Source organism: Microcebus murinus, chromosome 23 (genome assembly GCF_040939455.1).
Source record: "Microcebus murinus isolate Inina chromosome 23, M.murinus_Inina_mat1.0, whole genome shotgun sequence".
Taxonomy (NCBI): domain Eukaryota; kingdom Metazoa; phylum Chordata; class Mammalia; order Primates; family Cheirogaleidae; genus Microcebus; species Microcebus murinus.
Window position 1 is genome coordinate 18,436,031 of NC_134126.1, and position 15,596 is coordinate 18,451,626.

Below are 15,596 nucleotides of genomic sequence, written 5' to 3' on the forward strand. Positions count from 1 at the left end.
TGCTAACCTAACAGGGATGATTCAGGCCACAGAATGCAGTCCTTAGTTTTAAATAATCAATTTTCAGTAATCTACTTGATTGAAAAATGGCACTGTGAGATGGATACACTTTATTTAGAATAATGAGGCTTTGGATATATGTGAAAATGCTTTGTAAAATATAAACCATTATGACAACCTGAGACATGAATAGTCTCAGAAACAAAATATTTTTTAGAAGAACTTGGACACTCACTATTTGATAATGGGAGACTATAGGTCACACAAGTCGTAAGATAGAAATCAGTGCTAGAGTTAAATTTTGCATGGGTAATTTACAAAATAGATGACTATAAAAGTGTTGGGGTTCATTTTTGACACAGCTAAGAAATAAAGCAACAAAACAAAATAAAAATACACAGTGTTTCCAGAGTATGTTTCTGAACTACCCGTGTGAGAATCACCTGGCCTTCGTGTTAAGATGTAGTCTTCTGAAACCCACCTTAAAACTACTGAATAATTATCTAGATGGAGGTGAGGAACAAAGGTTTGGGAATCTACTTTTCTTTTGAATGATAAAATGTGAAAACCACTGGTACAGGCCTTTGTGATTTACAGGTTAGAAAAGCCCTTTCCAAAACCTCCTTTGACCTCAAAACCATCCAACTAGATGGATCAAAGAAAAATTATCCCCTCATAAGGGTTATTTGTTCTGAGTAAGTAGATGTTTTGTATACTGTGAAAGTGTCTATATGACAGAGCTAAAGCCATTCTTATTGCTGTGATATCTTAAGCAGAATTAGATGGCATTAGAAACAAAGTTAACTATAAAAGTGTTTAGTTTCAACCAAACTCTATATCAAATAAACTCCCGTCCCACTCCCACCAACCCTCTGCGTAAACATACAATGCATCTCTATTACAATACAGCAGTTCTATAAGTGGGTACTATCACTCCTCCCAACACTAAACGACAATGAGTTTCTACTTTTCTTAAAAAATTCCCAGCAAATGTTACTGAGAAACGGCAAACTGATCCAAATGTATAGTGATTTGGGGTAAGCTTGGATCAAGACCCTGTTTCTAGCAGCGGAGTGCTTGTGACAGAGAGTTAATGAAATTAGACATGACTCTACACACATAGTTTCATTATTGATGGTGATACTTCCTGACAGTGGAATTCTTCTAAAATATGTCTCTCTCCAAAACAAATTAGCACCAGTCACCTCATTCTATGGAGAAGAAAGGCACACGCTTAGTAGGTGGGACAGCGGCAGCTCAAGAGTTCCTTCATAGGCCGGGCGCGGTGGCTCACGCCTGTAATCCTAGCTCTCTGGGAGGCCGAGGTGGGCGGATTGCTCGAGGTCAGGAGTTCGAAACCAGCCTGAGCAAGAGCGAGACCCTGTCTCTACTATAAATAGAAAGAAATTAATTGGCCAACTAATATATATAGAAAAAATTAGCCGGGCATGGTGGCGAATGCCTGTAGTCCCAGCTACTTGGGAGGCTGAGGCAGGAGGATTGCTTGAGCCCAGGAGTTTGAGGTTGCTGTGAGCTAGGCTGATGCCACGGCACTCACTCTAGCCTGGGCAACAAAGCGAGACTCTGTCTCAAAAAAAAAAACACAAAAAAAAAACAACAAAAAAGAGTTCCTTCATAGACTTGACCAGTGACTTTAGTTAATACACTAGTGAGTGACTAAATTACTATTCAAATCAATTTGATTTTTAAAAAAACACTTCAAGATGTCTCAGATATAAAACAGGGTGAAGAGAGATAACAGCAAGCCAACGTAGTAGAGTTTAACAGACATCTTTGAAGGTGGGACCTGCTATTCCAGAGAGTAAGAGCTATAATTTATCTGGCTCTGCCCTGCTGCTTTCAGATAAGGGTCAGGAGATTTGGAGAACTTCTTCCTCTATCTCCCCCTCCTTACCCTGCACAACCTAAAATGTCAAGGGATCAGCTTGGATGTTTCTAGAAACATTTGCCCAGAAAGCCCTGACCAACCTCCGAGGGGACAGTTCCTTGACCAAATCACCTATCTCCTGCAAAGAAATGTCCTTGGTCTGTGATTATTCTTTTCTTATTGTAAAGTAGAATCAGAATAAGTCACCCACACCTTTTTTTGGACTTTCTGAGCTAAATTACAAGACTTCATTAGGAAGCAAGTAGAAACAACTTCAGTCGTATTGCCATTAAGATGTCAAGGCAAAAGTGAAAATGAGATTAAGCCAACAGATAGGGAAATAATGACTATGTAAAAAAGAAAACCCCCAATGGAGGGAAGAAGCAAAGTTACTGCTATATCTGGTGTAGACAGAACAATTCCTGATAAATTTGGTCTAAGAAGCATTGGAATCACCAACACCGAAATGAATCCAAAACTTAAAAATTAATTTGTATTTCCCAAAAAATTCCCATTGATGTTTTGGCAACAATAAATATTTTAGTGCTCTGAAAGTCCACTGAAAAGTACCCAGTAATCTTGTTCAGATAGAGAGATTTGCAAAGACTAGTGGACTTGTGGTCATTTCAATGTGTCTCTCTAAACCAAACTTTGCATTCTTGTTCCCAAGATGAAGTAACACACAAGGATTCTGACAACAGCCTAAAGTTATGAATGAATAGTTATTTGCGAACTAGCTTGTCAAGACAGATGTGATATTTGTCAGCGCAGTGTGGGCTAGATAGGAAAAGCCAAATGAACAGAGCCAAGGTCTAAGTCACAACATTTTTCTTTTTCTTTCAGGAGACCAAAAAGATGCTACGGTATTTCCTGAAACAAACAGCAACTCCAGAGGAGCAGTCTTCTTCTCAAATCGCTACCCCATGACTTTTCTTTCAGAAACACAGTGTCTCTTCTTCAGGAATGACCTGCTTCATAATTCCCAACATGGAGGTAGCTACCAAGGCCTCATGGGACTGAGATGCCCTCCCTGTGTGCAGAGACGCATGGAACATGCTAGTGGGAGACAGACAACAGCTGCCTGTGGACGGGTAGAAATGCATTCAAACTATTTCCAGAAGTCTTGGGCTTCGCAACATCCAGAAATCATTTTCCATCTGCCTGCAGTTCCTCAAGTCATCGTGGCTACAGAAACATCTAAGGCAAACATTTCTGACTTAACGACAGCCAACAAACCCAAGTATTCATTTGAGAGAATGAAGGGGTGGTCCTGGTCCACAGAGGGTCTGCTTTCTCAGCTCCAGGGGGCTTCCCCTGATTCTAACAGACACTAAATCCAGTGAACCCAGTTTGTCTTGGAAAGCAGTGTTTTCTCACACCAATGGAGTTACTGGGTCTCCCCAGGAAAGCCAGGATGCCAACTCGCTGAGAGAACATCTTACCCTGTTAACCATGACCCAAGGCCTTAGTATGGCTTCTCCTCTCCCTTTTCATTTTTGACCCTCAAACACTTTGCAGTGACTCCTGATCAGTCCCTCCTCTTCACCTCATCCACCTTCTCCACTGGGACTTCTACTCCCTAATGGGGTTCCATCACTAAAGCCTTTTTGTAAATGATCCCCACAATGGCTAAGAGTCTGCTGTGCCTGGCTATGGCGATGAAATGTGCTCTACTGAGTCCCACCACGGCTGCCCAACCTGCCTCAGCCTTGACTCCCAATGTCCTCGCTTCTTTCTCAGTCTATCGCTGGGCTAGGTGACAAGGGACAGGGCACCTGTGAGGAGAGGTGGCACCAGGCCCAGAAGCACATTGCATAGAAGCCCACTCTGCATGTCAGCTTTTTATGAAAAACACCCCCTCATCCTTTATTTGATTTCAGACTTTGCGACCCGGGAATATAAAGAGGCAGGTGCTATCGACTCATGTGCACATTCGGAGAGATCAATGAAAATAATTTAAACATTTTTTTCCCTAAAAATTTACATATCCTTTGAAACAGCTGGTAATATCTTAGTTTTCAAAAAAAAAAAAATCAAAACCGGAAATTGTTTATTTTCAGGACTCTCTGGTTGGGAGGAGCTTATCACATGGACCTCCTGCTTCCTGTTCCCCAGGCAGATAGCCCCAGGTGGAAGCTCCTGATATTCACTAAACAGAAAAGAATTCTGAAGGTGCATGTCATGCCTCCACTTAATTTCCCATGTGTTTCCAGTACAGTCTGTGAACCATGTGCACACACACCACTAGTCTTTCATTCCACACGTATTTATGTGATTTCACTAATTCTACATATTTTTCACATTTTAGTATCTCTAATATCCAGGTCCTCTCTTATAATCCATGGCACATGAGACTTAATTGGTAGTGATATCTCTTTCTTAGTGGCACATAAAATAACAGTGCATTCAAAAGTCAGTGGTGTCTGAGTCTGAGATTCAACGAATAATAGCTGCAGTGCAAAGAAGGCCTACTAATTGCCAAAAACAGCCACATGAAGTGCTTCACACACATCATTCTTTTACAACACCCAACGAAGCAGGTGTTCATTTCTTCATGTTTACAAATAAAGAAATGAAGGCCAGGTTTCAAACCCAGCCACAAAAAGCCAATACTGGCAGAACCAAGCAACTTAAATGTCAATGAGGCAGTTTTAAGAACTTGCATTGAGAGAGCCAAGTTGCTAACCAAAACAGGACCACGTTTTAACAATTGCCACAGGCCTGGAGTAGGACCTCTTGTCTTTGATGCTACTGCTTCCCTTTCAACCTCTGAGATTCCTCTGGTGCAATTCCCTTTTATTTATTCTCTTTCCTTTACTTATTGGGTTTGTTTGGTTCCAAAGTCCATGCTCATTTTACAATACCATCTTGCCTTCCCAGATAAATTAATTCTCTGAAAGACACAAGAAGACTGCCCTATCAATCAAATTCATCCCAACTTTTGTGAAGGAAATGGTTGCAGTTAAAAACCAAAGCTAGGGACTTGAGAAATCACAATTTTTGTATCAACCAAGTGCAGAGAGAAAAACTGAATGTGTTAGAGGCAAGAAGAAAGATCCAAGGCTGTGTGCAAGACTTGAGAGTTATATTTCCTGTTCTACAAAAAGAATTCAGAGTTTGTAAATGTAAATGTTGGTAGCAGAGGTGGGTCACTTTTCTCTTGTGGATGTACTATGTCATTTTTTAAGAGGGCAAGAAAAGTCATGTTCTGAATTTGCTGTGCTTAGTATTAGGGCTCTATTATCTGTGGTGACTGAAAGCTTTATTTCAATAAGATATCACTGATAGAAATAGCTTTATCCATGTCCTCAGATGTCAAAGAGAAACTATTAGTACTGACTTCATAGGGTTGCTTGTGAGGATTCAAGAGTACCTATATGTAAAATATTTAAAACTATGCTTGGCATATAGTAAGTACCCAATAAAGCTTAGTTTTCATCATCATCATTATCATCATCATTTTCATTATTAGAAAAACTGGAAACAGGAAATGTATGGCCGTGACAGGCCCTGTGCTGTCATAGCATGGTGACATGGGCCAGCAGGCACATTTTCCCTGATAATGAAGGTGAAGACATTTCTTCTCTCCACATCTCTACACCTCCTTGAACTCACAGATCTTCCTTCCAGTGGTTCCACCTTACTCTCTAAAGAGAATGCTCATGCATCTGCCAAACATTTATTGAGCAAATACAATGTGCTAGGTCCTGTAAGACTATAAATAAGTTAGATTCTGTTTCTGTTCTGAGGAAGTTTACAAACCAATGAAGAAGACAGCCTGGAATAGAGATAGATGTTACTACCACCAGCAAGAGAGAATAGGCAGGGATGGAGACAAACATCAGTACAGTGAGAGTGCAGATTAAATGAGACTAGGAAAATCAAGAAAGGTTGCTTAAGGAGGTGCTATCTGGCTAAGCCTAGAAAGATTTTTAAAGATGTCAAAAGATAGAACTCCAAGTGGAGGGAAAAGCATAAACAAAAGCCCAGAGGCATGAAAATAAATAGCCTAGCTAGGTAAAGGCAAAGAGGGTGATGTGACCACAGTGTGACCAGAGTGCAGGGACTTTGTGACAGGAGGGGCTGAGCAAGGAGGAGGAGCCAGACTCTGAAAAGTCTGATCCAAAGAAGCCTAAACTCTCAGGACCTTTTCCTAGGAGGACCAGATACAAACATGGCAAATGACTAGTCTTGCCCCAAAGTGGCAAAGGCCGCCAAAGGAACAATCTTGGGTGTGCAAGGGAAATAGATCCACTGAGTGGAACTACAAAGTAAAGAATGAGACGGAGGCCCCAAGACATTCCAGGTTAGTGAAAGTGGTTCATGGGGCATCACTTTTAATTGCATTTTCCTATCTCTAAAATCCAGACTCTGTTATAATCAATGGCACATTGGAGTTACTTGGCAGTGACATTTCTTTCTTAGTGGCACATAAAATAATGGTGCATCTTAAAGTCAAGGGTGTTTGAGACTCAGTGAGTTAACAGCTGCCAACCAAAGAGGCCTACTAAGCACCAGAAGCAGCTGCATTAGGTGTTTCTTCATACATATGATCGTCAACCCTTTACAGGCCTAGGAAGCAAGTGTTATGATCTTCATCTTTATAAGTGACAAACTGAGGCCTGGTTAAGTGAAGGGGCTCCTGTCTCCCACAAACTCAGCAGAGTATTGAATGGGGACATGATGCGTGAGCCTTCAGCCACCATATATGCAGAGAGTGCATCACAGTGCAGGACAAGAAGGTAATTCAGAGATTGCAGGGAAGAGGTCAAGGGCAGTTTTCTTCAGAGCCAAGGCCACCGAGCCAATCCAGGAAGCAAGGTGGTGGTGAAAGTGCACTGCACTTAAACACCCACTTCTGAATATCTCAGGTTAGAAAAGAAACAAAACAAACAACCTCCAAAAGCAGCTTATGGTTTGTAGCATGATGCAAATTTCTTCTAAACAGATGATGGAAGCAAACTTTCTAGTCTAAACTTGGATTCCATCCAAGAATCCCTAACATGTCATTAAATTTAAAATAAAAATACCTGGACAGCATTGAATCCCTAAGTTAAAAACTATCTTTGTTTTAAAGGATATTAAAAAAAAAAACCAAAAAACAAAAAAATGAAAGCACACCATATGCTTTCAAAATGACAATGGAAACATTTGTTTATCTCAGCCAGAGCCACATTTCATCAAGCTGTTCAGAATCTGCAAAGTGAAATACACCCTTGAGCAGAAGAGCTGCTGAAGTAGAGCAAGCACATCTGGCAAATCCAAATCCTCTCTCCAGGATCCTGGCAATACCGGAAATGCTACATGGGGCTGGCTGGAAGGGCGATTTGCAGAGTTCTTCCATGCAATCTCTTGCTTACTGCTCACCTTCCTCCTGAACATACAGCGGGGGATAGAAGTAGCGGTGGGCCTGCACACTTCTCCCTGGGCTAGGCTCCTCCACCCTATTTTCTCGAACCTTCTAAAAAAGCAGCCTGAAGTGTGTTGTCATTTCTGGGCAAAGGCCTAGGAGTCAGTGACCTCCTTGGTTCTAACCCAGATTTGATGTGGGTTTAACACTGAGTCATTAGCTCTTTTTTTTTACATCTGGGTTTCCTCTAGGAAAAATGATCTGTCATTCTTTCATATCTTCATATGAAAGAAGCTGCAATGACTAGGTTACATCAGCATCTTTTCACCAGGGAGATGTCTTCATTCAAAAATGCAGCTCCTTGAGTAGACCACAGGGGTCGCTGTAGAGTCACGGAGGGCTCCCCCTCCTGCTTCCTTCTGAGAAGTCAAGTGGTCCCCACCTGCTCCTCAAGACTCGCAAAGCAGGGCCTCTACTGGGTGGTGAGGAGGGGACTCCCCAGGAGAGGCATGAAGCACGCTGGCCTCAGTTGGCAACAAAGACTACTGAACTGCTTCAGTTATAAACAGTATATTTCTTTGAGAATTTTTTCTAGTCTTTGAAAAGTAAAAAAAAAAAAAAAAATGGAAATCCTAAAGGAAGAGCATGTGGCCTAACTTAAATGTAACCACAATTAGGCACTAGAATTAGAACAAGCAATGATGCAATAAAAAAGGGGGGGAATTAAACTTCGGTCTGTTGTGTATTAATAACTCAAATCCTTCTGGAAGTCAAAGAGTTCAAGTCTGTCTTTGATCAACCTCTCTCCCTCTCTGTCTCTCTCATACACCCACATACAAACATGCAGAGAGAACCTTAAAAAATAAAATTACAGCAAAAATACTTCTATGTTCCAGAAATTGCTAATATTTTCCTCCACTGGGCAACTGGTCAATAGACCAGCAACTGGCATGTCGAAAGACATATTCATGAATTGAATGCTAAGTCACATTTCCCCAAACCATAGTGTCATTGGTATTCATTCTACATTCCACAATTTCACTTGGAAAATTACAGAGGAAATAGAAAGGGAGATTGCTTGGTATTAAATATTTCACATTCATGTGAAACAATTACAAAAGAAATCTCATTGTGATTTTTCAGTCTGTATATTTTAGTTTCATCTATTTCAATATGGCAGAACAAACCAACATGATTATTCACTTTCTTCTGTTGCCTAGCTTGGAGATTCCACTCTTTATTAACACAAACTGCTTATTTTCACTGCAAGGAAACCCCAAGATAATGCCTCACTTCTTTTTTCTCTGTTCTAACAACACACTGCTGCTGACTGGAGCTACTAATGGATGGGTCAACACCATTACTCAGACTAAATAAATGGGAAGTTTTGATGGCTCTAATTTAGGTGATTTAAGATCACAATAATAAAGAATACACCATACAAAATGGTCTAACCCATATTCTGTTTAATTAAGATAACCTTCTCATTATCTTCCTATTCATTGCTCTCATTTTAATATCCTTGGATCATAAAGATATTTTATTTTTATTATTACTTTTGAAATAATATTACTAACAGAATTCAGTAGTCCATACCAGGGCTATTAGGGCTTTTTAACATGGGCATTACTGACATTTTGGTCTGGGTGATGCCTTGATGGGGCAGGGGGAGGTTTGTCCTGTGCATTATAGAATGATTAGAAACACCCCTGGCTTCTGCCCACTAAATGCTAGTAGCACCCTCTACCCCCAGTCATCCAACAATGTGTCCAGACTTTGCCAAATGTTCCAGTGGGAGTGGAGGGAGAAGAAGGGTGTAAAATCAACTGGCTTAGAACCACAACATGTGCTGATGAATTGGTACAATGAAAAAGGGAGAGGAAAGGAAGAAAATGAAACTTTTTGTCTCTTCCTATTTTTCATTGCCGAAGCCACTACAGATTTTGCAAGTCAATTCTTTGGATTCTTTCTGTATTTAATGAAATCACTCTTTCTAAATTTCTAGAACCTCATGCAGTGTCTTTTGAATAGATATGCCTTGAACATCAAGTGGACTGTCAAACTCCTAGAAGTCCACTAATGCCCAGTGGGCAAACTATCGGTAAACCTTAGCATAACTCCACTTTGAGCCTTAAACTAACAGCATGTGAAAAGATCAATATGAATAAATTCAAAACTAATCAGACCCCTTCTTTAAATGTTGACACAGTATTATTTATATCCCATAAATACATTCTTGACTAAAATTCATCCTAGGAGATTGGCACCTGGCCAGTTCTATTCATATTTACTATATTTATATAGTACACTTGGCCAAGGATAATATTTAAGACAAAATATGCCTGAGGGCATATACAATATCTCTTATATTTTTACTTTTAAATCTCCACATTGCTAAAAATATTTAGTCTGAACTTTATAAAATGTCCCATAAAGGGCTATCAGCAATCTGTAATGATATATAGCTCATTGAGTATAATTAGAGCATATTTGTAATACTTGAGCTGAAGTCACTCCCCGAACACTAATAAGTTGGTGGTAAAAAATGAACCAGTGATCTTTCCCATGCCTTCGTCTCTGGGGCTTATGACCCTTGCCGGATTCGCTGCAAGAAATGACAGGCACACTCCCTCAGTGACAGCCCAGTTAAAAGTTAAGCAGAAAAGTCCTAAAGAGGGAAAGTCGGTATATAAGCCAATGCTGTACTTCCAATTTGCTTTTTAAAAATATGGGTTTATTTTTTTTCTTTTCTTCCTTTTTTTTGGAAGGATTCGCTATATTCCAGTATAACTAGAAAGTGCTGGAAAATCAGTTAACCTACTTTCTATAAAATTATCCACAGTCCTTGCACAGTAGTATCGAACCTGCTATTCATATGGCTTTCTGCTCCTAAACTTAAAGCCTGTATTTTCTGTATGAAAACTGGTAGTATATATTTTATCCTGGACTTACCAGAAATTGTAATTTATTTGGCAGCTAGAGGTGAAAGGGAGAAGAGAATGCACACAACGATCCTAGATGCCATATTCTGAAACTCTCCTAATAATCTAGGAATTTTTCTAATTTTTTGACGACTGTGACCCTAGGTTGGATCATCTCAGCTCTTCAGACCAAAGTGTGCTTGAGAGAACAAAAAATTAACGCCCTCTTCGGTTACTTGCTCTCTCCATATCTATACAATAATAAGACCAGATCTCCTCTCTGTGCTATAAAAGTACTGGTGGTTTGTTGGTTCTGCATGTAAACATTGAAGGATGAGTTATTTCAGGTTCTGCATAAGCTACTTGCCTGTCTGCCCAAATACCAGTAGAACTGATGCACGTGCTAGAGAAAGCAAACTGACTCAACTCCCTGCTCCGACTCAATGGTTTTGGACTAATTACAATGAACTTGCTCTCCTAATATCTCCTTGGCTCCACCCCAGATAGAAAGCTTTACTTCCCCAGAGGGATAACCAGGGTGGAGTATATTTATCACCACTGCTGTGGATAGTGCCATAATTACAATAATAAAATCATCCTGCTTGCCAGAATTCCCTGCATCTGTTCTGCTATTGAATAAGAAGAGCAGAACCCTGCAGCAAAATAAAGGTCACCAGAAAGACTGGAGTTAGATGCATGGGCTGACACTCTGAGACCATCAAGGACAAGACATGGCAAGTCACAGGGCTAGGACTTGTCCAACTAAAAATAAATATTAAAAAAGAAAAGCACCACCCTGCAATTAGAATCTCTAGGATAAAATTACCAAGATGGCTGTATTATCTATTTAGGCAAGACACGGAGGCTTTGCAAAGGCAGCCAGCAAGTATATAGGGCATGGAAAGGGGAGGAGAGCAATAAGCAACCAATGAAAAGTTTACAACTTGGGATTTGGAATACACAAATGTACAAGTGATTTTTTTTTCCTTTTCTTTTTCTTCTTCCTGGTATTTAACCCTCTCAGGTATCACTAGTTACTGCTTCTCTCTCTCTCTTTTTTTTTTTTCTAAGAACTCTGAAATAACTCTCTGCTAACTGTCCTCTTCCCTTCCCCCAAAAGAGCTCCACAATAAATCATTTCACTCCCATCGCTACCGTATGCCAGCTGGTTTTGAGGGCACTGTTCTCAGAGAAGCCAGAAGCCAGTTTAAAAAAAAAAAAAAAATCCGGCTGTCTTCTACTCTGAGTTTTAGGAATGCACGGAAGTAACTACAGAAAGCCCATGAAAAGGCAGGAGCACAGTGCTCAAGGTTGAAAAAGATCAACAATAAGCCCCTAAGAAAAATGAAAAACGATCTGCTACACCGGAGGTTTTTAAGAAGACAGGTTTGGGTGAATTCTGAAAAAAAAAAAATAATAATAATAATAACGTAAACCGAAACCTTTTTTTAAACACAGTCAGAAACGAAGTTGTCCTTTCTGTCACTCCAGGTGAAGTCAAAAGGGGACGTGGTTACAAGATTTTGCCATTGGGTAATTACACGCCTAGGGGTGGCAATGCATACATCACGGATTGAGGGGTTCGAGGTAGCTTTCTCAAGGGGTCTCGGTTTTGTTTCTGCAATGCTGACATATTTTAGGGGAGTCGGAGACAATGGGGAAGGCTTGGGGAACCGGCTGATAGGTCAGCGCGGAAAGGGGGCGCCTTCCGGAGAGGCTAGCGTGGAGCCTCTTTTTTTTTGTTTTTTAACCCTTCGTGCACCAGTTCGGCGCGCTCCACATCCATCGGAGCAAAGAAAACAAACCTAACCAAGATTTTTCCCCGGTTTACCTCTGCCCCAGGGAGCGCCCCTCGTTTGACAGAGGAGGGCTGACTCCAGGCTGGTGGCCGAGTCAAGAATTCCAGGGAAGAGAGAAAGAGCCTAACGCCTTAGAAAGCACGGAGGAGGCGTTGGGGGAAGGGAGAGCTGGAGAAAATAAAGCAGAAAGTTAACGTTGCAAAGCCTGACGACCTCACGCGCACAAGTGGAAAAGGAGGTGGACGGGGCGAAGAAGGACGGGAGAACCGGGGGGAAAGAGCGGCGGGCAACCGGGGGGGAGGGAGGGAAGGGCGATCCCCGGGGCCGCTGCGGCTCCGCGAGCTCCCGGGCAGCGCTAAACCTCGGGGGGAGGGCTGGAAGCGAGAATCGGTACTTACTTTCGGAGGGGAAGAAGGGCGGCATGTCGATCTTGTAAACCTCCTTGGCGTAGTACTCCTCGTCGCTGCGCTCGCGCTCGCAGGCGGCCGCCCTGCGGCTCGCCTTCTCCTGGAGCAAGTCCCTGGTGCTGTTGTAGATGGAGATCACCTCCGGGGGCACCTCCTCGGGCTCGGGGTAGTCTTCTGGGGGGCTGGTGAGCTTCAGCTTGCTCAGGATCTGCCCGCGGATCGCCTCGATCCTCTTGCGCATGAACTGGTCCATGTCGAGCGTGCTGCAGGTAGACAGGCTGAGCGCCACCGTGACCAGATGCAGGATCAGAAAAGCGCTCAGGACGCAGTAGTGCATTTTTTAAAAAGGTGGAAAAAAAAAAAAAAGTTTTGCTTTTGTCTTTGTTGTTACCAAAAAAATAAAAAAAAAAATAAACTAACAAGAAGCAGAAAACAAAGAAACGAACAAGTCTCTAAGTACAGCCCAGGGAGAGTTGTTTGTTTGTTTGTTTTTAATGCGAAACTTTTGCAAACAATCGGAGAGTCAATGCCCAATAGAAAAACGTATCTTGCTTGATTCCTTAAAAAAAAAGAAAAGAAAAGGAAAAAAAAGAGAGAAAGAAAAAAGAAAAGGACAAGGAGTTCCCAAAGTGAAAATATTAATACGGGATGGGCAGGGGGAACCCTGACTTTGGGGAGTAAGAAAAATTTTTCTTGGAGCAACCAGATGTGGGGGGAAAAAAAATAGACGAGTGGCTATTAAGCAGAAATAGATTTAGGAGGAGGAAATGGAGTTCAGTGTGTCAGTCTCGGGCGCGGAGTGGCGGATCTGAACTCGGCTCCTCCGGCCAAAAGGGAAGAGATGAAAAGGTCCCGGGGCTGGCAGCGGCGCACTGACGGGAGGGGCGCCGGGGCTCCGCGAGGGGCCGCCAGGCCGAGCCGGGCTGTAATTTATATATTTAGAGCAGGAGCGGGCCGGCCCTGCCTGCCACTGCGGAGCCGGGAGCCGGGGCAGCAGCAGATCGGCAGCGGAGCAGCGCACACGTGTGTGTGTGCGAGTGTGTGTGTGTGTGCGCGCGGGTGTGTGTGCGTGCGCGGGTGTGCGCGCGCTGGGGGCGAGCCCGGCGCGCCGCGGGGAGGCGGGCGCGCTTCGCACGGCGCTCGGCGCTCGGGACTCGGTCGGGGGCCGCGAGGATCCTGCTCCGGGAGCCGCGCGCCGTGGCCTACACCCCGGCGGAGCGCGGACCCGCTGGGTCACTCCACGTTGCCGCCGCCGCCGCTTGCAAAGGCGTCCGCTCGCCGGCTCCCTCCTGGTCCCGCTCCTCCGCTCGCTGCAAACGCCAGCCCGGCCGCCGGTCAGCTCCGCCGCCGTCGCTCTCGCCCCCTGCGGACCACAGCGGCGGCCCCGGGATGCGCTGGCTGCGGAGTTTTATTCCTTAAGGGGGTTGCGTAAGGGCTCCCCTGGACTCCCACCCTTTCCCAGCCTCTCCTGTTTTCTGCCCCACGTGGACTGTCTCGCTTAGGGCAGGTAGGCGCTTGCCACCCAGAAACGGACCCTCTCTTCCTCCTCTTTTCTGCAGCCCCGCAGCCCGAGTTTGTTCCTGAATGACTCCCTAGACCGTTATCCTGGCGCTCCCCATCCCTCTGCCCCTGCCTCTTTCACTTGCTCCCTTGCTCTGCTCGCTCTCTCTCTCGGTCTCTCTCTCTGTCTCTCTCTCTCTGTCTCTGTCTCGTCGGGAGCTTCTGGAGCCCCGATCGGAGCGAACCTTCTGCTGCCAGCAGATAACATCACGATCTTGCCGGGGAGGAGAGATTTATAAGTTCTCTCGGAACCACGTGTTTGCCTTCAACAAAGTGACGTGCTAGGATTACAGTCAGAAGTCCTCTCGTTACTTAGACCACGAGCTCTCCCCAGACCGTTGAGGGGGTGTGGAAATGAGGGCGGCCGTGGGGAAGGGAGGGAGGAGGCGGAATGAGCGCCCTGACAACGGTGATTTACGGTATTTACTTTCTAAGGTCATTTTGGACAGGTCCGTTGAAGGACAAGCTATCAAGTCTCCCGTTTTCACTTAGTGTGGCTCGCAGTCCCCCACACTGAATCCCTTGCTCCGGAATGGGAGTCTCCCCTCCTGTCTTCTGTGTACGCGCGCGCACGCACCTGTGGGAGGCAGCACCCGTCTACTCTGGGCCAGGCCAGTCCTGAAGTCATGCCTTCCACTCTAGGATTCATGTCCTACCTTCTTAATTCTTCTTGGTTTCCATAACAGGTTGCCATTCTGAGCTTATTTAGTTTGTTGTTTACAGTCTAATTCTCTGACTGTGAACTGCTGGGAAACAGATTTTTTTAAAAAAAAAAAAACCTAAAGAATAAGGTATATTTGTTTGTTTTACTGTTTTGAATGAATGAGTGGTCACCTTTATAATTTGCTGCCTCAGCCACTTCTTAAATGGCTTTGTCTTCACCGCCTTCCTAGGCTGGACATTATCAACCAACTTCATTCTTTCCATAGCATTTATCCAGGACGCTGGAATTTTAAGTGTTTGATGTCTACTGTTATATACTACTCATAACTTGACATTTTTCTATTTCAACCAAGTCCAAATTAGATGAATACAAGAATAGTTCTTACCACTGTTCAATTTTCCCTTTTTTTTCCCCCTTTAGTCAAAGTCAACATTTTCATTTCAGCATGACTCTCTAGCCATACTGACCAGACAGATGATTTAAACTGGAAACTCTCTTGAGTTTTCCCCCAAACTCAAGGTCTTTGTATTATTTCCTGGTTCAGATGTTCCATAGTTTTGACTTTTCAGAAAAAAAACTTTCTATGACTTTTAGAACTTACCTTTTAGATGTGTATGGAGGCTGTATCATTAGTAAATAGAGGGCTGAATAAATAGTGATAAAACAGCTAACATATACTATAGTTAGTGATATTGTAGATATGTATATATAGTGATTTAATCTTCACAACCACCCTATAAAGTAGGTATTATTATCCATATTTAGCAGATAAGGAGACTCAGGTACCAAGAAGTACTGTGTTTTGCAATCTGAATCCATTGTCTATGTTCCTACCTATTATGTACTTCTAAAAAACAGTGGTCCCAGAATATGTTCTAAGAAACAGGGCTTCTCGGGTCAAATAAGTCTGGGAGATACTGGGTACTCCATTGCCATCTTACAGATGCATAATTCCCATTATCATGTTAAAGGCTCTGGGAAATCCTGCAGAAAACTTTTCAGCTCTT

General features: G+C 43.1%; 1 protein-coding gene across 3 annotated transcripts in view; it reads right to left on the reverse strand.

Annotated features, from left to right (window-relative positions):
* TGFB2 (transforming growth factor beta 2) overlaps nt 1-13,421 on the reverse strand; it is an 86,793-nt gene extending 73,372 nt beyond the window's left edge. The window contains exon 1 of one of the 3 annotated variants that reach the window (XM_012759871.2): nt 12,357-13,411. In XM_012759871.2, coding sequence (XP_012615325.1) covers nt 12,357-12,702 — 346 coding nt within the window. In that variant the 5' untranslated portion in view covers nt 12,703-13,411. Of the gene's footprint in view, nt 1-12,356 lie in introns of all 3 variants that reach the window. The other 2 variants (XM_012759872.2, XM_012759873.2) reach the window with 2 other exon arrangements.
* Nucleotides 13,422-15,596: the final 2,175 nt, after the last annotated feature.